This window comes from Diachasma alloeum, unplaced genomic scaffold (genome assembly GCF_001412515.2).
Source record: "Diachasma alloeum isolate Michigan unplaced genomic scaffold, Dall2.0 Dall_scaffold_00270, whole genome shotgun sequence".
Taxonomy (NCBI): Eukaryota; Metazoa; Arthropoda; class Insecta; order Hymenoptera; family Braconidae; genus Diachasma; species Diachasma alloeum.
In genome coordinates this window covers 1,128,467-1,151,585 of record NW_021680409.1, presented here as the reverse complement: position 1 = coordinate 1,151,585, position 23,119 = coordinate 1,128,467, and the positions used below count along the sequence as shown (strand labels likewise).

Here is a 23,119-nt window from a genome sequence, read left to right as displayed (position 1 = left end):
TACAAAAAAGTGAGATCCTCTCGCGACGCGAGTCAAGTCGATCATGTGGCTCGCTCGATCGAGCGGTTCCGTGAGGCGTTCGGTGATACTCGGCAAACAAAACCAGTCGCATGGATAACTCGGACCTCTCTGTCTAACTAGTGTGCGCGCAATGTGCCACAGATTCTCTCTCGACGCGAGTAAAGCTTCTCGGTGAAATGGCGCGTGTGCTGACGGGTTAACCGTCCAACAATTGGCCGGTTCATCCTAGTACTGCATTATTCCAATTGAAAAATTTCGTTTTGAAGGAGAAAAAAAGGAATCTGCTATATGTCTGTCAACTATTGGCTATCGAACTTCGGCCCCTTCTTCGTCTTTTTTACTGGTATTGTATAATGAGAAAATAAAAATGTGGAATTTCGGTGAGGGATAGATGGGTTTTGTAACTTATAACACTCGGAATTCGTGTACTATATCCAATAAGATTTCTTCACGGCAATGTAAGTTGGTTTACACCGTGACAGATGGAACGAGAGTGTGCTCCCGCGGCAACGGTGTTAATCATCCGATCGAGGATGCCCGAATTATTATGAATTGTCGCGAGGTGTCGTAGTAAGGTATTCGGTTGCTAAGCCAAGCTTGAACACAATACATTGAATTGATCTGAAATAAAATAGAAGTAGCTTCGCTACAAAAAATAACACCAAAAAATTTGAGGCAAAATTTTAGGTCGGTATTTGGTGGAATCGCACATATACAATATTATATGTTCCGAGGAGCGAAAACCGTGAAATTTAATCTCACTTCATTCAGTGAGAATGCGGTTTTCGGTCCTAAGAACATAATTTTTTATCAATCATAAGATTTAAAAAATCGAACTAAAAAACTGAACGACAACGTTTCTTCTGAATTTTTCACCTCATGCAAGATCCCAGTTATCTGAAGTTGATAATAAACTACAAAATAGTACTCCTGCCCCCGAATACTCTTCAGCGCAACAATCTCTGAATCAACAAGATAAACTATAAACACTAGTTTTGTTTGTCTGATGAGATGAGTTCCTTCTGCCGAATCCCTCCTCTCCCAATCTTCAGACATTTCCGGATCAAACTGTCAACAAATTTCCGATTGTCTCTTGGGTCTCCTCAATCACAAGCCCAGTGTTATGACTTCCAGTCGTGAAGAGACCTCTTCGAAATATCTGAAAAAAACAACAAAACCCAAGTGCCGGGTTATTTGTCCAACGATAAAGCTTCCGATGCACTTTCCCCCATCACTCATGTCACTGAGGCTTATCTCCCAGACAGTTTGAAGGGTATAGAGTTGTCCACATGGCTCCTCGATATACAGATGACATGCAGAGGCCCCACCTCCAACCGACGTCCCTGTCGTCATCCTAGAGTCCTGTCGATGTATCGAAGGAGGACACCCATCCTGGGAGCTGTTGGCAAACCACTTGAAATTCTGTCTACATTGGCTCGCCACTGTTTACCCCCGGTGACAAGAGAAAAGCCACTCTTCAATCTTTCTTTTGTTTTTTTTATCGTGCATTTCCAGAAACGAAATATGTGATCTCTCGGAAATCACTTTTGCGCCAGACGACGTTTCACAGATGGGTTTTGAGTGCTGGAAAATGGATAGCTTGACGTTTCTGAAGAATGTAAATAAGGGAAGGGATACAGCGCTCTGGATGCGTCCGATTGTTCAATGTTTTTTTTCTTTCAAATACTGTTATTCTCAATTAAAGTGAACAACAAGTGGAAAATTGCTTTCGACATAATGTAATCAATACATTTTTGCTAATAAATTAGCAATTTGCTTCCGAATGGAATTTCTAGGACCTTAAATTGACTTCAATTTTTAATTGAATTCAACATTGCGTCAACGTTGGCAGCCAACATTGTCCAAACGTTGAAATTTTTCATCTTTTCCTGAATATCGGTTTCAAAATGAATTTTTTCAACAACAGATGATTCAATCAACCCTATAATCGAACTTGGTCAGGATGGCATTGGGAAGACTATTTTAAATCGCAATTGGATTCATTCAAACAATTTCGGATTTAACGAATATTATATTCATTGTATTTTATTTTGGATGATGATTTAATATTTTCTATTCCTGAATATTATTAAAGTAGCTCCACCCTTCGACCGGGCTGCGCTACACTTTCGGATATTTTCAGTTGTTGAATTTTTCAACTAAACTGCATGGAAAAAATTTGAAAAAATTCATACCCAGGCAGTATTATCTAAATAAAATTTCGTAAAATATTGATATTGTTTTCAAACATTTCCTTGTTATAAACAAATCATAAAACTCATTTGCAAAAGGGTGAATCATTTTTTGTGAGGTGTCAACAAAATTCTTAATTTTTAAGACACTGGCTTAATCCTAATTTCTAATCATTTCTCCTTTGAAAAACCAAAACGGTAATTAAATCGAGAAAAAAATTAGGATTCCGAATCTAATTGAGTGTTCTGCAAGTTTTTTGCTATTTTCAATAATCTTTGAATTTACCGTAAGGGTAGAGCTACTTTAACGGCAGGGACTGAAAGCGAAACTCAAAAGCGGAGTGAAAATCCCGCTCTTGCAATCCTGATGCAATTCCGATGATTTTTTCTATAAAATAGTTTCTATTGGACATTTTCTATAAAAAAAATAGTAAAGGTGCAGAATCCTCCAATAGAATCGGCCACAAACCGGTAGATCTCTTTATTTAATTCACTACACACAGAAAAACCTAAACGTAAATTACGTTTAAGACGTCGTCTTTTACGCTTTCAGAAGCGTATTTTAGGCTTGAAGTTGAAGCGCAAATTACGCTCAAAATTGCCGTAAATTACGATTACATAAACGTAATTTGCGACGATTATGAGTGTAATTGACGATTGCGAAATCGTAAATTATGACGATTATAAAACGTAAATTACGCTCACAATCGTCGTAAATTACGATTACATAGACGCAATTTACGATCTCGTATTCGTAAATTACTCTCAAAGTTGCCGTAAATTACGATGATTTTTTAGTATTTTTGGTAAACGTAATTTACGTTTTGATAAACGCAATTTATGTTTTCATAAACGTCATTTATACTTTGATAAACGTAAAAGACGCTTTGTTTATGGTGTTAAAAATTTTTGTCTGAATTTTCCGTGCCAAATTCCGGCAATTTGTATCGTGTTCCAATTCCACGGGACCTTCAGAAAATCTTGTCATTGAAAATTCAGAATCTCGAGGAAAAATAAAATAGAACTATAAATTTCCGTTCTATTTTTTCCTCAGCATGAATAGAAAACCAGAAAATTGTGGTAAATATGTTCTTGAATTTACAGGATAGGTAGTGACTCTGAATGCGATTTAGGAGGGAAAAAATCATGAAATTTTAGATTTCACTGGAAATTCAATGCCATTTAATACTGAATATTTTTATTTGAATTCCGATTTTCCTGACGGAAAAAAAGCCACCGGACATTATATTGACGTTAAGCGTAAATTACATTTATCAAAACGTAATTTACGTTTAGGTTTTTCTGGGTGTAGGTTTTTCGTACGTGTCAGTGGAAATCTAATTAACAACATTTACCCGATGCCCCAACAATTGCATTATGACCCTTGTAACCCTTCAAGATATTTACACTTAAAAAAATTGCATGGAATGTAAAGATAGGAATGTTGAACAAACTTTTTGACATCAAGTAGAATGACTTGATGAATATTTCATGCTCAGGTGGCATCGGCAAAGGGCGTAGATTTATAGAGTTACATGAACCACCGGGTTTATTCGAGGGAATGCCGGAGGAATGGATGATGGAGGATGACGTCTGGTGTCGCAAAATGAGCGACGGTCTGCGCGTCGAGTGCAGACGGGCGAGTGACGAGAAACGTCGGGACAAATGCTGTGGAGAAGTGCACAGACAGGACGTCGTCTTGCATTACGGCAAAACTATCTGCGGAAATTCCTTGGTGAACTGGAGTGACTCGGGGATGATCAATCGAAATGACGTGCTAGGGTGGTACCTTATCGGATATTACCCAGGTTAAACACGCGGTGGTGGGACAGGTTCACAGGGGATTTACAAGGGTGACGGGTAATTTGGTCATTCTCGTGACGTAATTCGGGAAAATCAGGATGATACAAATTTTCAGTCAGGACAATTCGGTTACCTATTGCCCTGATTCAGTGGAAAATTCGAAAAAGAAATGAATTTGTCGATTGTAGTGTCTATATAATTATACCATTGTATAAAATAACGTAATGACCAAAATTTCTGCGTGAAAAAATGATTTCTAACATATGAACGATCTTTTTTTTGTTGAATTAAATCATCTGCTGCGCGTCGTTGCCGAAACCTCGTTGAACGCGCCTGGACGGTGTAGAGTGAATTTGGCAGCGCTGGAGCCTAAACATTACGCCGAACCCCCGCAGGCCTGGTCAAGCCGCTTTGATCCGCCACGCGTACATTTCTCGAGAACTGTAGCTTATAGAGAGGCGAAAAAAAAATTAAAATTTTAATGCTTATTAAATTTCTCCCATTTTTTCTGCTGCATTGGGTAGGGTTGAGCAATGTGGACATCTAGGGTAAAATGGACACTCCAAAAATTTGCGAATTTTTTTTTTTTCAAAATTCAAATTTTTGAAAATTGTTTCATTGAGCAGTATTTCGAAAAATTTGTATTCCTATTTCCAACTAAATAGAACGCATTCACATTTTGTTTTGGTCGATACTCGCCCAAATCTTTGGAAAACTCGACTCGCAGAAAATCTCCGTGTTTAACCTCTAAATGTTAAAATTTTTCACTCATCTTCGGCTCGTGCTATAAACCTCCCATGCGCCAGAAAACACTTTCCCCATGAGTATCGAACGATATTTTTCATCACAATTTGTGAAAAGTGTGATTTTGCGCACGCGGAGTGTGCATAAAATTTCACTTTACGCACAAGTGATGAAAATGACTTTTACCAACTTCTTTTCTCACAAAATCGTAAAATACACGGGGCCGCGAATCGCCCACCGTGCGATCAGTAACGTTCGTGGGAGAGCTGCGACCACTCAAAAGTTAAATCATTATTTAAATCTCGTGTCCATATTGCCTCACCCTCCCCTAACATTCATGATTTTCCAATCGTTTCCGAGTGAATCGAATTATCGATTACTTAAAAATAGAATTTATCACGGCAGCTTCAAGGAAAAAGTTGTTTTTTTTGTCCGCGAAGTAACAAAAAAATGAAAAGTGAAAGTTTTTTATGGTGGATACACCTAAAATTGGAGCCTTCTAACAGGTATTATCGTCCCTTTGACTTAATAGTACCCCTAAAAGCACCGAGATAGAAAAGGTTGACTCATTGTCATTACCAAAGTGGATCCCTGGTAGTTAATACCCTCGACAGTCAATAATTATGCCGTCTCAAACACTGACTCACTCCTCAATCTTTCCTCCCTGATGATCCTCTAACGGTTAATGTCAGGTTGCTCACTATACCTTTTTGCACGTTTATTCACGACAAAAGGGCGGACATCGTCACCGCTCCAACCCATTCGGCTGAAAATTATTAGGCGCCGGTTAAGTACAGGGCACTGGGGCATTTTCGCTTTCTTGTTGTCTCGCCAAAATGAAATTTGTAATTTGGGGGCAACGGTTGATGCTCGGCTGTCGTACGAAGAGGGCTGTCATTAGTCATTCTGCCGCTGTGGCGGGGCGTGGGGAGGGGTGGGATGTGGGGGCAGAGGTGTTGACTTCGTGGAAGATCGGGACGACGGACAGCGACAAGAAAAAAAAGGTGAAAGTGGCGTAAAAATGTGCTGATACTATCAGTCAACAACTAACGACTCATGTCGCCCATTTTTTTGAACTTTTCCTCCACTTTTTTCCCCAAAATCTGTGTCAATCTCTTTACTTGTGTCTAGGGCCGAGGATGTCCTCGAGGATAACCGACGGGGGTGCATAAAAATTCAAGTCGTGCGCAAGCGCTGTGTATGACCGAGGGGTTTTCGCCTCGGGTCTCCTGGCCTCTCCGACGTGGGTGTTTTATGGCTGACAGCTTTGCGTGTTTCGTGGTAGGCATTATTATTTTTTCTTTTCCTCTTAAACTCCGTTATACCAGGAACAATGGAGAGATTAAAACATAAAATATGATCACGACCGGATATGCCACGGCTGTTTGCCGCGAGGACTAGGGATAAATTTTGGCATGGGTTTGAAGTTCACTGCGGGCATGACAAGAAATTGAAAGGAAATGAGAGGGGAATAAAGTGATAAAAATTTATGGTCAAATATGACAAGGTGATTTGATCACTGACAATGATGGGAAATTCAATAAAATTTATAAATTTTCTTTTATTGAAGAGAGGAAGTCTTGAAAAATGTATATCAATTTCAAATTTCCAGAGCTTTGGAATGAAGAAATGAAAATTTATGGAAAAGGATTTGGAATCTTTGACAGACAACTTCAGATTCCAAGGGTGAAAAAAATCGATTTTATTTTCTTCCGTAGAATTTATACTTTTTCAATTATGAGTGCCTTAACAAAAAAGAACAAGCAATGTATTTACGTATCTCATAATTAAGGGTGAATGAGAATTCATTTTGATTCGTTTTATGTATATTATTGAAATGAAATTTAAGCCGTAAATAATTTTTATGAAAATAACAATACAAATCTTTCATTAATAGCCCGTAATGAATAAACAGTAATTTTCTTTCAAAAAATTGAAAATTCATGAAAAATACGTGAAATCTTCTAGAACCAATTTTAGTTTGAAAGGGTGAAAAAAAAGCGGTTTTATTTTCTTCCATAAAATTCACACTTTTTGAGCTATTAGTGCCTTGACAAAAAAAAAAGTATATCTTATAATTAAAAGTTGAACGAGAACTCGTTTTGTTTTGTTTTTGTATATTATCGAAATGGAATTGAAGTCATAAATTATCTTCATGAAAACAACAATAAAAATTTTTCATTAATATCCCGTAACGAATAAAAAATATTTTCATTGAAAAAAACTGAAAATTCATGAAAGAATATTAAGTTTCTAAATCCAATTTTAGTCTCAAGTAGTGAAAAAAATCGACATTATTTTTCCCATAAAATTCACACTTTCAGAAAAAATCATGTCCGATGAATCCATTTTCAATGATTATAAGTGTCTTCGAAAAAAAGTTAAATTTTTTTTCAATATCACATAATTGATGTCTATTACCGAAATGAAATTATAATTTTCAATAATTTTGATGGAGACCACTAAAAGCTCTCATTAACCCCCCGCAGTGAATAAAAAATAAAATTTCAATTTCCTCTCAAAAAATTAAAATTCCAAAAAAGCATCGCTTAATTTTCCTCCTCACAACTAGCGTCTCGACACGGCGCGAATTACACGTCAACGGTTGTCGTTAGAATGCTAATAATGAACGCGACAGTAATAATAACAACAATAGACTCATGCCTAGAAATACGAAGTTGGCTCGTTTGATTTTCCGTCTCTATCGCACAACCCCGGGCTTTTCCACACGAGAAAGACAGTGGAGTCAGTGGCTCGACGAATGCGCGGGGGTATCCAGTCAGTCTCATGTTTAAATCAGCGATAACGAGAAGCCTCGGTGACATATGTCACTGTCGCTGTCAGCCAGCTACACAATCAATATAGTTGCCCGCCGAGAGCTGTACAGCTCGCTCTCTTGACTGCTTTTCAAGCCTTCCACATGGGCACCAGAATCCATGAACGACAGAGATCCTGATAATGTATTCGATATGCGTATGGACTTGAGAGCCGTATTGGACAAATACAAAAGGCGAATGTCGTGAACGATGCAAACCTGTCGCTGATGCTTTTCCCTTCCACAGTGAAAAAAAAATACAATCACCTTTTCCACGGAAATGGTCTCCCCTTCGAGAAATGTCAACGACAATCAGAGGGTCCAGTGTAAAATTAACCCGATTATCGAATGTGTATAGGAAATCTTTATAACTCGAAAGGGTGAGAACGCAACTCGAATTACCATTCTGACGATTGGAAATACAATTATAATCCTTCAAAACCCATCAAGCCCCGTGACACTTTGAATTAGAGTATATCCAGATCTCCGGATAATACGAATAAATCCGACAGCTCACCCCATCAATCATAGCCAACCCAATACGAAAGTTGAATTCCAATTGACGAGTGAAAATAATCTACAATCGTCCCCTTTCCTCAGTTACTCATTCTACTTCTACCCCATCAAAAAATTTATTAAAAATATATAATGTGGGCCAATTCCATATATTTCTTCAATTTATACAGAATATATAAAATATACATGAAACATATGTTTTATATATATTTTTTATTCTTTCCTGTATTTTTGCTTCCGAATGAAAGCATTGTATTCGTCAAATCTAAAATTTCTATTTTTTTGTGTCAGAATGACTAAGTTTGATCTCAGGATTTCGAATACGCTGTTTTTAGATCATGTCCGTATGTATGTGTGTGTGTACTTGCATGTGCGCTTTTTTTTAAACTTAGTTTATCGACGACCATTCAAAAAATAATCATCGAAATCTTTTCAATTATGGATTAAAATATTCGTTTGGATGTTATTTCGGCCGAGTTCAAGAACAGTGACCATCGCATTATTTTCTTTGAAATTATAGCCTTATTAGGGGGCCAATCTTGGGCCCAGATTGGCCCAACCCTGGACCGACACTGGCCCGACATTGACAAGGTCAAGGTCAAGTCAAGGTTGAACTTCCCTGCTAATCTGAAATTGATAAGAAAAAACTGAATATGCACTTTTTTTTTTTAATTCGATTAATCCATTCGGAAGCAAATTCCTAATTTATTAGCAAAAAACTATACTCGATTTACACCAGTGCGATGGGCCACTTGTTTTATGTAAATTGGGCCAATTGAAGGTATTTTTTAATATAATTTTCAAAATATATTTATAAAATTTTTGTTTTCTATTTCATTGGTTATATCGAAGTAATTCTCGATTTGAAACCCCTCTTCTAGCCTGCCTCCCCTCCTTTCTTTTCCTCTCATTGTTATTTGCGGTATCATGGCCGTTTTCAAAATATAAATTTTTCCGTGTGGATATTTAACTCGTTTTAGTATGAAAAAATTGATTTTTGATTGGCTGAAAATCGAGAACAAAACTTGAGAAGAAGTCATCAAGATATGCCGCGCACAAAATGGAAGAGATCTCATGACGAATGACAATTGGTTTTGTCTTTAAAATAATTTCGAAGAAGAATAAAAACTCATCAATCATACTCAACCCAAAACGCTCGTTGAATTCCCATTGACAAGTGAAATTAATCTACAATAGTCCCCTCTCCCCAGTCCACCATTCTACTTCCATTTTATTCGTTCATCGCATGACAAAATGGATTTTAGATTTTTCGTGAATGGAGAACAAGCTTTACAAGCAGATATTTGACAGTGACAATTCGTTTTTAGGGTCAACAGAGGCACATTTAAGTCATCCACTTTCCTTTTGTATATTTTTTATGTCGCCGTAGTCACTCTATACGTCAGAACATCCCCCTCTCTGAAGTATAACGCAAGGGTGACCCATTCTACTCGCCATTTCCAACAAAGTTCAATGTTGTATATGGGTAACACGAAAAAAAGCCGAGAGAGCTCTATGATTTATTGCCGAGCGAAAATTCTGTTACCCTCGCCCGTTGCACGCTAACCGCGTTTGTTGTTCATCCATCTTTTTCCCTTTCACGGCTCAGCGCGCCCAGTGCCCGCCAACCCCACCATACACATACAGCACAACTGTCTCACTCTCATTCTACATTTGTGTTGGTACTCTCTCACTTTACTAGCTTCATGCGCCATCTCTCAAAGTGACTGACTGCCTCCTCTATTATCCGCTTGTCAGCATTTTTACACTTTTATCCAAGAGGCAAAGAGCTCTCTTCTCCTAGCTACGGCATCCATTGTTGGAGAACAGAGAACACAACGGGGCAAATACGATAAATGTTACACGTTCATCGATGCGGCCACGTTGAACGAGGCGTCACGCGAGATTAATGTAACTGCAGCGTATCTATTTTAGTTCGGCAACATAACCCTAGTTTTTATTCTGTATTAGAGTTTTCAGGGGACTGATGTTTCGGGTGAATGATGCTGCATTTTTAAGGATATCCAAGTACTTTTTCTCCAACGAAATGCTTTTCAAATTTTGTAGTTAGGGGTGAGCGATGTTTGTCGATTAATCGAAAGCATCGATTTTTCAGGCCTAAACATCGATGTTTTCAATGGTCGATGAATCGATTTTCGATTCTTTTTTCCAAACATCGAACAAAGTTTTTCATTTTTTTATCGAATAATAATGTTGATTGATTGAGAATAAAAAAAATGATAATTTATACGCAATCAGAAGTAATTATTTTCTGCGGGAGTTTTCGAATTGTTTTCGGTTAGTCTATCGGATCCAACAACCCTTATCAATAATAATATATATGTATATTTTTATTGTTATTTTACATCGCTTCGACTCGGTTGAGTATATTGCGATGATGATCAAGACTTTAAAATGGTTAGATCTCACCATTCTACCCGACCGGGATTTGAACTCGGAACCTTGCGCACGTGAGGCAACGACCTTACCCACTTAGAGCTGCGGGAAACCCCCAAAAAAGCGCTTCTAAATCGACCAACCGACCACTCGCGTACTAAGGCGTCATTTTTTTTAATCAATAGAATATGACCACGGAACGTTAGCTAAGCAATTTTTAATCGATTTTAGGCATTGGAACTCTTCTAAACATCATCCAATGGGGTGGGGTATGCAAGGTAGTCTATAGGCTGGAACTAATGATCCCGCATCAATTTCGGAATCGTCGAGTTTCATGAAATCTATGTTTTTTGCTCAAGGATTCCAAATTTGTCGCTTATTTGGAAAAAAACAAGCGTTCTGTTTGTTATTAACAATTTAATTGTTCAAATCGTCCTATCGCCCAAACTATGGGAGGTAGACGAAAATTTCCAAATCATAAATTATCTAGAATTTAATAAGGAATAATTTTTGGTTTTTGTCAATTTCACGTATCTCTTTTAGCTTCTGAGATATGAGCAATAAAGTAGTTGCGCGACCAATAAAGTAATTGACAAATTTGATGATTGAAAACGGTTGAATCTATACTGTGGACCATAAAAGACACTTGGATATCCTTGAGTTGCATCATTCAAATGTTTGAAGCCAACGGAAATGTTTCGACGTGTGTTGTTATAATTTATGAGCAAATTTATCAATTTTCTTGTATTGATCGGAATAAAAAATTCGTTTACTATTTTTCTTCCCATCATCATGTACAGGAATATACTATTAGAAAAAAATTGAAATTTCGTGGATAATTGGCCATTAATTTTCAGGAGACTAATATTAAAACGTAAAAGTAGATCATCGACTGGAATTGGTTACCAATTTGTAGCAATAATGACCTCAATTTGCCCGATTTCTATCAGTTTTCATGGAATGCTTGAACTGCAGTTTATATTTTCTATTGATTTTTCCATAAAATATTGAATTACCAAAGAACCAGAAATTTCAGACCTCAATTTTGAACAATGTAAATAAATTTAATGCAAAAACCAATTCGATAAGTTATATTGGCATTTTTTCTAATTGAAGGAAATACCACTGTTAAATTTTCAAAAATGTTATCAACTCAATTAATCAATTCACCTCGGAAATTAATAAATGAAAAAGAAAAACTCAAGTGTCCATTTTACCCCACCCTTCTCCCCATCAAAATAAATAAATGATGCCCGTCACACTCTCTGATTTACCAACACGTAAAACCATTTACCATTGATTTTTTTTTCCAAAACGAGGGTTGTATTATGTACCGTAATACACTGAGTGGTAATTTGTATCGCAATGGCGTGTAGAGTGAGCGTTAAGATAGCAAACTGCGGGAATTAGACCCCTGCGCGGGGGTGCGGGTGAAAATTGCCGGTGTTTCATGCGATTTCTTCTTTGTAAATCCCCTGTACAAATACACTCAACACTGGCATTGGTGGAATAATCCAGCAAATTATTGCGCATTTTGCGTCGGTCACTGGCAAACACACCCCCGCGGGTGTATGATTATTCCTCAAATCCGTAATATGGTTTATGATTCACTTGGAAATGTGTTTGCTAGTGGGATGACAACAGTTCTTATACAATGGAGGACGGCTGTAATATCTTGCGTATTGGGGTCATATAATTTTAAGGAGGGGGGGTTGGCACTCTGGGGCAGGGGACACATAAACTAATGCAGTATAATCCCGTGTGGCATGCACAATTGAAATGGAAATTATTATCCTGTCGGATGACACACAAATACCACTGGGGCTCTGTGACAATCATCAGGTACAGCTTTATTAGACGGCTCTGAGACCCATGTCAATAGTTTTATGACAGGTCACACAGCCCTCTCAGCATGGAACTTGGCGATTCTAAGTGTGGGGGCGGGGGAAAATTGCGGATGTAACTGCAAACGTTGGGTTTTCTGCTCTCAGTCGTTTCAAAAATTTTCAATTCATTAGCTTGAATATTGGGTTTAATTTATGGACGATGGAGCTCTGGGTTTAATTGACACAGTTAGACGAGTGATTTATTTCAAGTGGATAAATGGCTTTAGTGTTACTCGTTCAATTGAATTATGAGTTTATTCTCACTTGGGAATTTCGGTTCTTTTTTTTAGTGGGGTATTGTATCTGGATTACATGCAAGGTCACACATTTTTTGGGTGTTGTAATGTTCTTCATATCAAATGGAGTCGCGTGTGGTGGACTTATCTCTCAGATATGTGACATCGATTTTTTTGTCAATCGAAATTGAAAAATCTAGAAAAATCCAGAAAAATCTCGTGTTTTCTATTGAAAGTTATAAAACTTCGCAATAAACTTTCAAGTAGATTTTTTTGTTAGAACAAGACGACGTTGATTTTTGTATATAATTTATGTTTGCACTTTTCCTATAAAAAAATTTTAACCATTAATTTTTAAAAATTATAAGTTATTTTGTGATGAGAAACAGAAACAACAGTGGCATAAACTTGGAGAATTCTAAAAAATGAAAAAAAATTGAAATAAATGAAATTATATGAAATTATGAAATATTATGAAATTTTTCAGAAACCGCTAACGATTTCTATTGAAATTCATAAAACTTTTCAGTATTTTTTTTCAGTATATTATATTGTTAAAAAAAAACGATGCATGTTGCATTTTTCTATATAATTGATTCTACTGGGATTTGCAAAAAAATAAATTATTAGCATTAAATAAATTATGAATAATAAATATTATTTATAATTAAATATTATTAATTTTTCCAAATTTTCATTTGTTTTGTGATGTACAATAAAAAAAACAGCTGAATAAACTTGGAAAATTCTAAAAAAAAAACCCAAACAGCATCTTTCGACATTATTCTGTCAAATATTATATAGAAATCTGAGGGAACTTTAATAGAATTTTAATAGCAGGTGCACAGATATGGAAATCCCATGAAATATCGAATAAATCGTTTGAAATTCTATGAGATCCTCTGGAATCCTTCGCAATCCTGCAAAATCGGCGAGGATTTCTGAAGATGTCATGGAATCCCTTGAAATCGTAAAAAAACGTTCCATAATCCATGAAATATTATCCGTGGGTCGTCATGAATCATTAATTTAGTAATATTATGAGAAGTTGCACCTTACAATAATGAAGGTTTACTTATCTTTATTGAATTTTGAGAAATAATATAATAATTGGTAATTTTAAAGAACATTTTGAAATTTCATAAAAGTATTTTCGATTAACCGAATAATCGTCAATCTTCCGAACTCAATTATTGGTTGATAAAATAATTCGGAATTTGAATATTTAATGGATGATTAATACAATAATTAAAAAATTGATGAATAATATTAAGAATTGACTTATTCAAAATTTAACTTTAATCAAAATTTATGATAATGCCGAAGTCTGATATTGTCTGGTGTACCAATTCTTTCGGCATGACTAAATCGCTACGATTTTCTATCGAATTTGCTCACCCCCAACTACATTATCGAATGCATGTCCATCTCCTCATTGTCCCCCCCCCCCTTCCCAGCCTCTGAAAATTTCTTCACGGGCGTTGAAGCTGCATGGAATAAACAATGCATGTCAGAAGTAATAATTTTCAGTATGTGGTCATCCACACCAATTCACGAAAGTTTGTTTACAAACGCGCTTTAGTGTTCCGTAGAAAAGCAAAGCGCAATGTGAAACCTCTCGTCGAGCAAAAGGCGGGTAGGTTTTGTCGTAATGGAACATCGGCAGATTCCCCAGTGCCTCGTCATCCCCTGTCAGCTCGGCAAACATCAAAGGCCACCGCCGTATTAGCTGTAAGCTCATCCGTCAGCGTCAGAACGTCCCGGCGTTTTAGCGTTGTAGATTGTTAGTGGACGAGAGTCCCTGCAAAATCCCTCTCGGAATTTTCATCCTTTCAAGATTTTGAGATTTCAAATGCTAGCCCAAAGTTTGCCAACAACTCGAGGGGCAAATAAAAGGAACGAAGCACTCACCTAGAATGAAGAAACATAATGAAAATTAAATGGGGCTAGAGAGATATCAAGTTAATTTGCAGCACGTCAACTCTCTGACACATTCGGTTAAGCATACCTTAGATGGTATATAACGAGTTTCAATTTAAATTACACTGAGATACCTCACGGCATTTCTCAGACACTATAAACCCGAGGAGGCTCGAGTATTCCCCCCGGAGGCTTCCCCGAGGCTAATTATCCTCGCCCGTGTGCACTCCGCGCACACCCGTGTACAATGCCCCCCCTCTGGATACCTCGGATAATTCGTCGCAATTATCTTGTAACATAACTATCTCGTTGGTGAAGGAAACAAGCTGCATTGGTAAGAAGTGCCTCGTAATACCATATTTAATCTCATTTCTCCTTCGATTTTTTCCCTTTTTTTTCAGCATCTTCAATTTACTCGAGATTAATCCCAAGTAGCTCTGCTTGTCCCAACGGCATCCAGAAAATGGCATTATTTTGGCAGCATTCGGATAAGCCAGAACACAACGTATAAATAACTGCACGTTTTTTTTCAATGATATCTAATAATTGATGTCTGAAAATCGGCCGAAGACGACGATTTGATATGTCCTACCGATATCCTATTTTCGTCAATGTCAACAAATATTTTGTTTGAAAGCTCCCTTTGGTTGTCTATCCCTACGTTTTTCACAGACAATGCTTATAATATTCTCCAGCTATTGAAAAAAAATCCAACTAACTGTACTACACCGTTTAGGAGATGATAAATAATAAAATGCGGACTTCTAGCACGCGATGCATAGGCCAAACGGGGTTCATAGCTCCCCCGAATTCGATTTTTCCATCTTATGAGAAAACGGTTCTTACGATGTTTTTAACCCGTCAGTAGGCGCGTGGTTCTACCAGGATTCTTGAGGCGCGCGATGAGAGAATCTCCCCGCACAGAAAAAAATATAAGCCAAAACGTATAAGTGAGATATAGTGATTTTGCCGGAATTATATCTTGAATATATCCGCCTTGTATACTAGGTATATGCTAGGTATACCCGGTGCCATATATGTACACATATATATCCAACATATATCTCAAATATTGCATTTTTTGCCGGAAAATCTACCACATATAAGCGGATATAAGTGACGTATATTTCTGTATATATATTTTTTCCATGTGGGTCTCATTGGTTTCTCGCAAAATAAACGACGTTTTACGGACAGCGTGATGAAAATATTTTTTTTCTACTCAACCGTGACTGATAGACTACTTTTGTCACCACCAGAGCCAACCAGAACAGGTAGTTGAGGCATTCAAAAAATTTTCTCTAAATTTCAGTAAAATATTTGCACTTTTATATTTATAGGATATATTTCCTATGAAGTGAAAATTTTTGTGAGAGAAAGTCTCATAGCTCGTCTATTGACCAGTTAAAAAATAAATCCGTGGTGTATTGATAAATCACGAATACGATTAAGTTTTTTTCAATTTTATAGTACATAGTTTCCGCGATATTCAACTGTAAAAAATGGAAATTTCGTGAAGTCATTTCTTATTTGATTGAAACTCAATAACTTATGAGAATCCAATGAATTAAGTCACTTAGATGTTTTTATTTGGGAATCCACAGGGACTAACTTTTGGGTGATATTGTCTTGAGATATGCTTCAAGTAATCTAATTATACTTAGTTGACTGTTTTGTAACTAAATGAATGGCCATGTTGAACAGGTCAACGGTTATCTTGTGTCCGTTTTGGATATCAGAATGCCAAAGAACACAATTTTGATAATTATCTCTTAGATACAGACTGTTAGAAAAAAAATAAAGATGAGAATTCCTTATTTATTTGAATTTTCAATCTAATATAAATATTCAGTGCCAAATTACATTGAATTTTCAGTGAAATCCTAAATTACATGTTTTTGTACCCCCAAATCGCAATCAGTGTCACTATCCTGAAAATCCAAGAATATATTTATCGGAATTTTCTTGTTTTCTATTCATTTTCAGAGAAAAATGGAACTGAAATTTACAGTTCTCTTTGATTTTTCCACGGAATTATGAATATTTAATGACAAAATTCCTTGAACTTTCAGTGGTAATTAAATTCGATGAAAATTTCCAAAAGTGTACCACAAATTTCAGACAAATTTTTTTAACAATGTATAAAAAAAACTGTGTTATGTCTGTGCAAAATGTCATTTTTCGGAGGATAGTCAACGAGACACCTCAAATTGATCAAAAAGTTATCTAAAATACCATCTTACCCAAAGGTGACATTTTTTTTTTTGCACAGACATAAGAAAGTGTTTTGTATATCAAAAAGATAACTATTGAAATTGTGCTCTTTGGAAACATTCATAAAGATATCGTTGTGCTCGTTGGGCATCCGTGAAACCTTGAAATGCGAAGAGGTCATCATAATCGCACGTAATAGAGTAGTGGCGGGGACGTCGAGACGTCAATGGGAGGAATTTCGTCGGGGCGATAATTAAAACGCTTTCACGAAATTGTAGGCAAACAGCGGCTAAGTGGCTGTCATTCGTTACTGACGCGCTGCGCAAGGGAGGCGTCAGCAGTGGTGGTCGGTAAGTCGCCCAACGAGCAATCAATCACTCGCTACTTCCATCCTCTCTCTCTCTTTCTATCTTCCCCAGGGCCCCACTGGCGGGGCGCCCCCTCTTGCCCCCGCCGCCGCTCCTTCACCCCATTACATTTCTATTTTGAAAGATGCTTATTAAGCGAAGCCGGCTGGTGAAGAGACAGACAGGTTTCACGGTATAAAATATCGGGTTGCCGTGCCACGGCAGCTCAGCACCGGTTCCCCTTGTCCACGGGGGCAGCGAGAGGGAGGGAGAGTCACTCTGATGATGGTGGGAGTTGATGGGAATAGGGGGGGTAGAGCGAGAGAGAAAGGGAAAGAGAGGCAAAAGCGGTGAAATATCAAAGCCGGGATGGGAGCTGTCATCGTCGGGCCAACATCATGGGTGGCGTGTTGAATTAGAATGCCTCCCCATTTCCACCGCTGTACGAACGAGTCTCGTAGCGGGCTATCCCCACTTTTCTGATTGCCACCGATTCGGCGGACGGGGGGAGGGGAGCGAAAGCGCTCGAAGGTATTGGCGGAGGAGTGGGGGAGCCAGCAGATGGCGCTGACGGCAGTCACTCGGGGGAGCTGGGCGAGTTGAGTAGAGCGGTTCTCACTGCTTTCTCGGATTTTGTACGTAACACTGCGCTCGTCTGTACCTCGTACAAAGTTTACCGGATATATCCCAAGGGATAAGTTTGGATTCAGAATTATCGAATATTGCAATTGGTGAGGATAAATAAGTTGGAGTGAATTTACACAGTGTTTATGTGATATATTTTTATTGATTGAGTGGTTAATACAAATGGTTGTGCTAGAAGAAGGCGGAATGTTGACCACTGGACACAATCAGTACTTACAACCGGATTATCTTTCTCCGCTTCCAACGACGGTTAGTATTCACCGCAATTGGCTGAAGTTTCTCATCAGAAATGTCAAATTTCTCCACATTTTTTGAAAATTTCAAAATTTCATTAATCACCTTTTTCAATTTTTTACAGTTGGATGCGAAAAAGAGTCCGCTGGCCATGCTCGCCCAGACCTGCAGCCAAATAGGTGCAGATTCACCATCAAAGCCCCTGATATCGTCACTGGAAAAATCAAAGACCACTTCAAACGCGCGTTCCCCGCCGGCGGCCAAGATGGACCGGACCCGCAGTAGTCCGTCGGAACCCAAGCCCCTGGCGTTCAAGCCCTACGAAACAAACGTTCTAACTAAAAAATCAAGCCACGACGACAGTAGACCGACATCAAAAGCCAGTGTACAGAGTGTCAGTGCTCAGGACAGTGTTAGTGCAAGTGAAAATAACAACAACACGGACAAAAAGTCGGGCAAACGAACCCCCCTTGGCCGCAAATCAGCGTCCCCCTGTCAGGGACACACTACAACATCCGCGAGCAGTGCATCGCCGTCCGAGCGAAAGACCCCAGCTCAGGAGGCGGAAAAATCGAGCGATTCATCACGGAATAGTGGAGCGAGTCCAATAATTCGATCAGGAATGGAGGTGCTGTCGGGTGCTGGACACCCCAAAGAGAGCAGTAGTCTCAATGCCTACAAGCACGGCCTAGGATTCGGCAGCAATCCTCTCTGTTGCCCCCCGGGACTGATGGAAAATCCCGCGTTCAGGCCGTCATTCCCCGGCGCATCTCCGTTCTCCCATCATCACGCGGCAGCCGCTGCGGCACTTCTCGGGTATCCGACGGCGGCCGGCAGCAACCCGTACCTGAGCTACACCCGCGTCAAGACACCGGCCGGTGGCGAAGCCCTTGTCCCCGTCTGCAAGGACCCCTACTGCACCGGCTGCCAGTACAGCATGCACAACGCCCAGATGATGATGGGCGCGGGCCCCTGTCCAAGCGGTTGCACGCAGTGCGAACATCAGAAGTACGGACTAGCCATGGCCCTCTCCTCCCTGGGACCGATGCCGCCGCCATCCATGTCCTATCCCCAGTCCCTCGCTGGCGGGAGGCCCTACGTCTGCAACTGGATCGCCGGAGAGACATACTGTGGCAAACGCTTCACCACGTCCGAGGAGCTCCTCCAACATCTGCGGAGCCACACCAGCATAGCGGGGAGCGATGCGGCCGCCTCCGCCGCACTTCTCGCCGGCCAGCATCATCATCCGCTGCTGTCACCATCCGCCGCCCTTCATCGCGCGGCCGGGGGCACCTATCCCGCACCCTCTCTCAGCCCGTTAAGCGGCCGATACCATCCCTACGGGAAACCCCCCGCCGGCGGTCCGCTTCCTGCGTCATTAGCCGCATCGCCTTACAGTGCATTCAACACTCTGGGACCTTACTACTCACCCTACACTCTCTACGGCCAACGAATGGGCGCTGCTGTTCATCCTTAAGGTGATTTTATCGAGCCACAATCAAGATACAAGTATACAATTGTTGTATGAACCAGAGACTGTCACTTGTAAATAACGCGCCGCGGGTGCTCATGTAAATTATAAACTCTATTTAAATGAATATACAGATATATACGAAAACAGAATGGAGAAAAAATGGCAAATGAATATATGAATATATAAACTAAATATATTACAATTGAAGTTTTATGATGTATCGCGACAGTTTAACGTCGCCCCGTTGGCTGCAGAGAGCCGCTCTGACACACTTGAATTATACGCCTATTAAAATCCGATTGATTTACGAGCGGGTATTATTAAACGTCTCGTTTTCACGATTGTGTCCACTCGATATAAATTATCAAACAATATTTCATTCTTTTTTTTTACTTCTCTCTCTCTCTCTCTCTCTCTTTTTCTTGTGGGTTAGTGTTGGAATATGTTTATGACACAGTGGTGTGCATGGAGTCACGGGGAGGTGGGCTTTTTACGAGGGGGTTGGCAATAGAGCCTTGTATTTTTTCGTCTTTGTTTTCCAAACCAACGAGGCGGTTTTACGACTCGTCCAATGTGGAGTAAGGATGGAAAATACAGCGTCGTAATTCATGCTGAGTAAAATGTGTAATCATGTGTCGCTGAAGAATGGCCTGAGTCAACACGAGGGGGTAATAGGAGAGAGAGATAGGCGTGAAGAAAAAATGATGATACGATTCGTGTCCATTGTATAACTGTGATATTTATTATTCATTTCGATTGTAGAACCAAGCGTTTCCGTTTGCTTTCGTTATCCGTCGTTTGATCCCTTAGAATTCACTGGGCTGGAGATCATGTGGATGTCGAGTGTAAACAGAGAATACGTCTGGGGAATCGTTGAATTGTTGAGAGCACAACATCCGGTGTAAATTAGTGAGATAAAACGAGAGAAAGGGGAAAAAAATTGTCACGCCTGTCTAACATGCCGTCGGATGAGTGTTCTTATCGTCGTAGACGACCCACACGATGCAACGATGTGTCATTCACACTGTAAATAGGAATTGTAAATATCGTTGAGTTTCCATACCGCTTTAATAAACATGTTTGTAGAATCACATATTCAATACACGTGTCACTCTTTCATTTTATGACTTGCATTATGGTGTATTCACTGTGCCTATTCAACTTGTATCATTGTCATTATCCTCAAATCCACTTTAACATATCATCCAAGCCATATTTTCCAATTCATCGTGATCCCTCCCCCCCTTGCCCCCTCTGTGGGAGGGGGTCACGAGTAAATTTATTTCTTTCATTACGGGAAGAGCGGGTCGTCAGTTCTCGGATATCAGCGCTGTGAGGCGGGCGGCATAAATCTGCTGAGCCATTGAGCCTGCCACACAATCGTATATACCAATGTCTGGTGTTGGAAGATGTGTGTGAGGAGAAGTTGGAGAGAACAGAAGGGAAATGTGGAAAATTCAAATGGGTGTAGAGGGGGCTAAAACAGCTTTTGCCCTCCTGACTTTGGGTATGTAGTCTGGCAGTTGAAGAAGAAAATGTCGTCTACTGCCTTTTCAGGGGTGAAATATTCCCGGTGATTTTACAGTGGCAGAATGAATAGCCTCAAGCGCCGTATTTCTCAGTTCCATTCTTTGGGAATTGGAATCCATGTTATTCCGGGCAATTACCTGCGTCGTTGAATATCAATTAGTTGAACTAAATATATAGGGGAGGGCTTGTAACAAAAGAAGAACACATTTGGTGCGATCAATTGTCATACATCACAGGGAATGTTGCATCAAGCTTAATCGCCGACGGAGTCATTACAGTTGTGCGTGACTCTCATAATTCGAATTCCGCTTGAGCCCATTTATTTCTGACCTTTTTTTCATCATCGTGGTCTCTTTCTTTCTGATCATTATTCATCCACCTCCTTATTTACATACAATGCCGATGAAAAGAACAGGGGGAGGTCCTGAGCAACTACATCATCTCTTCACTCTTCGGTGAGTATGCAGTCATGAATTTAATGTCTCTCTTTGGTTATTCTGTGGCATGATGAAACTCCGAGGGATGAGATAACCGTCAATAAACAAAGTACAGTGTTTCTTACTTCGAGAGATGTGTTGGTTGTCGGAGGGGAACTCAGTGCGACAGGCACATGTAATTTAACAACATCAAATACGCCCACCCATCAGCGCTCAAGTCATTTGACGTGGGCGGTAATGTTAATGTTACGCTTCAGAATCTATGGTCAATCGTAATCCGGCAATCCAAAGGCATTATCACGATGTTATTAGTAATGATTTGAACTAATGGAGAAGTCAACGGGTCTTTCAGGCCAGTCAGCTCAAGGCGAACTGAGAGATGGTACGTCAGGTCTCAGTTGACGAGTTGGCTTGCCTCTTCGGGTTGCTAATGTTCATCAACTATCTTGGACAGAAAGTCTTGCCAGTTAGCTTCAGTAATGCCGCGAGACGAGACGAGACACTGCATGTTCTCGTCTCGTCTCGTTGTCAGGAAACCATTCTCTTGTCTCGTCTCGTATCGAAATACCAGAGCAATTTCTTCTCTCGTCTCATCTCGCCTTATCTCGTCTCTATAATCCAATTTGCACGGAACAAAAATACACAGAGGGAGAGGCGCTCTCGACTCTCGTCTCGGCTCTCGTTCTCGACCGGCTTTTTCGACTCGTCTCGTTTCTGTCATTGTCTCGAAAGACTCGTCTCGTCTCGTCATGTCTCTTGTCTCGTTTCTCTCGCGTCTCGCGACATCACTAGTTAGCTTGGACAAGGTGGCAAATCAATAACACCAGCTATGTCCATAAAACCACTCAGTACGCCCCCCTCCATTCTTTTCGTCTCTCGATTTGATGTATCGTTCGTACATAAAACACAAAGGCAACTTTCTTCGCCGGCTATAGCTGTTTCCCACACCGTAGATCTGCTCGCACTGCCCACTGTTTCTCACACAATGGGTTTGCATCAAAACCCAAGTGCCTTTCTGAATTTCCCTGGTGCTGTACAAACTGGTATATAAATCATCGATTGGAGGTATAACTTCTGGCTGTAATGTATGAGAAATAATGGTGGGTAAGACACAGTTGGAGACTCTAGCGTCGATGATGAATGTTTTATGATTGAGGATTATTTCCTCATGCCTGCGGAGAATTTTTTTTTCATTTTGGATTCAACACGATCTTGTGGAGAATCGACAATTTACTCCAGAATCCAGAGTCATTGATCATCTTCAGGATTTCTTCTCTTCATTTCGGGGCACGTGACGTTTGAATCAAAGGGAAAATGACGAGAAAATATGGTGAAAGGGGGGTTACACTCGTAACTGGTGTTGTCCGCCATCGATCATTCTCCACGTCGACAGAGCAGTCACGTGTCTTTCTTTGAAATGTGCCTATGTGTCTTCACTAGGTCTCTGTATGCAAGAGCTTGGGTGAGAAAACCACCACCGAGGACTACAGCCACACACTGAGTGTAGGAGGAGGCGTGGAAGGCAACACTGACGACGTAGGCGACATGTGAAATACGAGAGAAAGGGAATGAGGCTAAGGAAGCCCGCCACGACGTCCCCCCGGATGATGAATTAGCCAGGGTGACCTCTTGTGCAGAAATCTGTCTTCCTTGCTCACACGTTGTGTGTAGGAAGGATAACTAAGCGCAGGAGAAGGAAGAGCGGGCG

The 23,119-nt window shown here is 39.8% G+C and overlaps 1 protein-coding gene across 1 annotated transcript; it reads left to right on the top strand.

The window, feature by feature from the left end:
• The first annotated feature begins 17,690 nt into the window (after positions 1-17,690).
• Positions 17,691-20,544, top strand: LOC107037772 (zinc finger protein Noc). The gene is made up of 2 exons (XM_015256511.1): positions 17,691-17,985; positions 18,095-20,544. The coding sequence occupies exons 1-2, from the start codon at positions 17,899-17,901 to the stop codon at positions 19,445-19,447; spliced, it is 1,440 nt and encodes a 479-aa protein (XP_015111997.1). The 5' UTR covers positions 17,691-17,898; the 3' UTR covers positions 19,448-20,544.
• Positions 20,545-23,119: the final 2,575 nt, after the last annotated feature.

Bases quoted from the DNA above. Each gene is read 5' to 3' on its own strand.
- LOC107037772 (XM_015256511.1), top strand. From the start codon at position 17,899: ATGGTTGTGCTAGAAGAAGGCGGAATGTTGACCACTGGACACAATCAG. The intron at 17,986-18,094 runs GTTAGTATTCAC...AATTTTTTACAG, and splicing joins TTTCTCCGCTTCCAACGACG to TTGGATGCGAAAAAGAGTCC.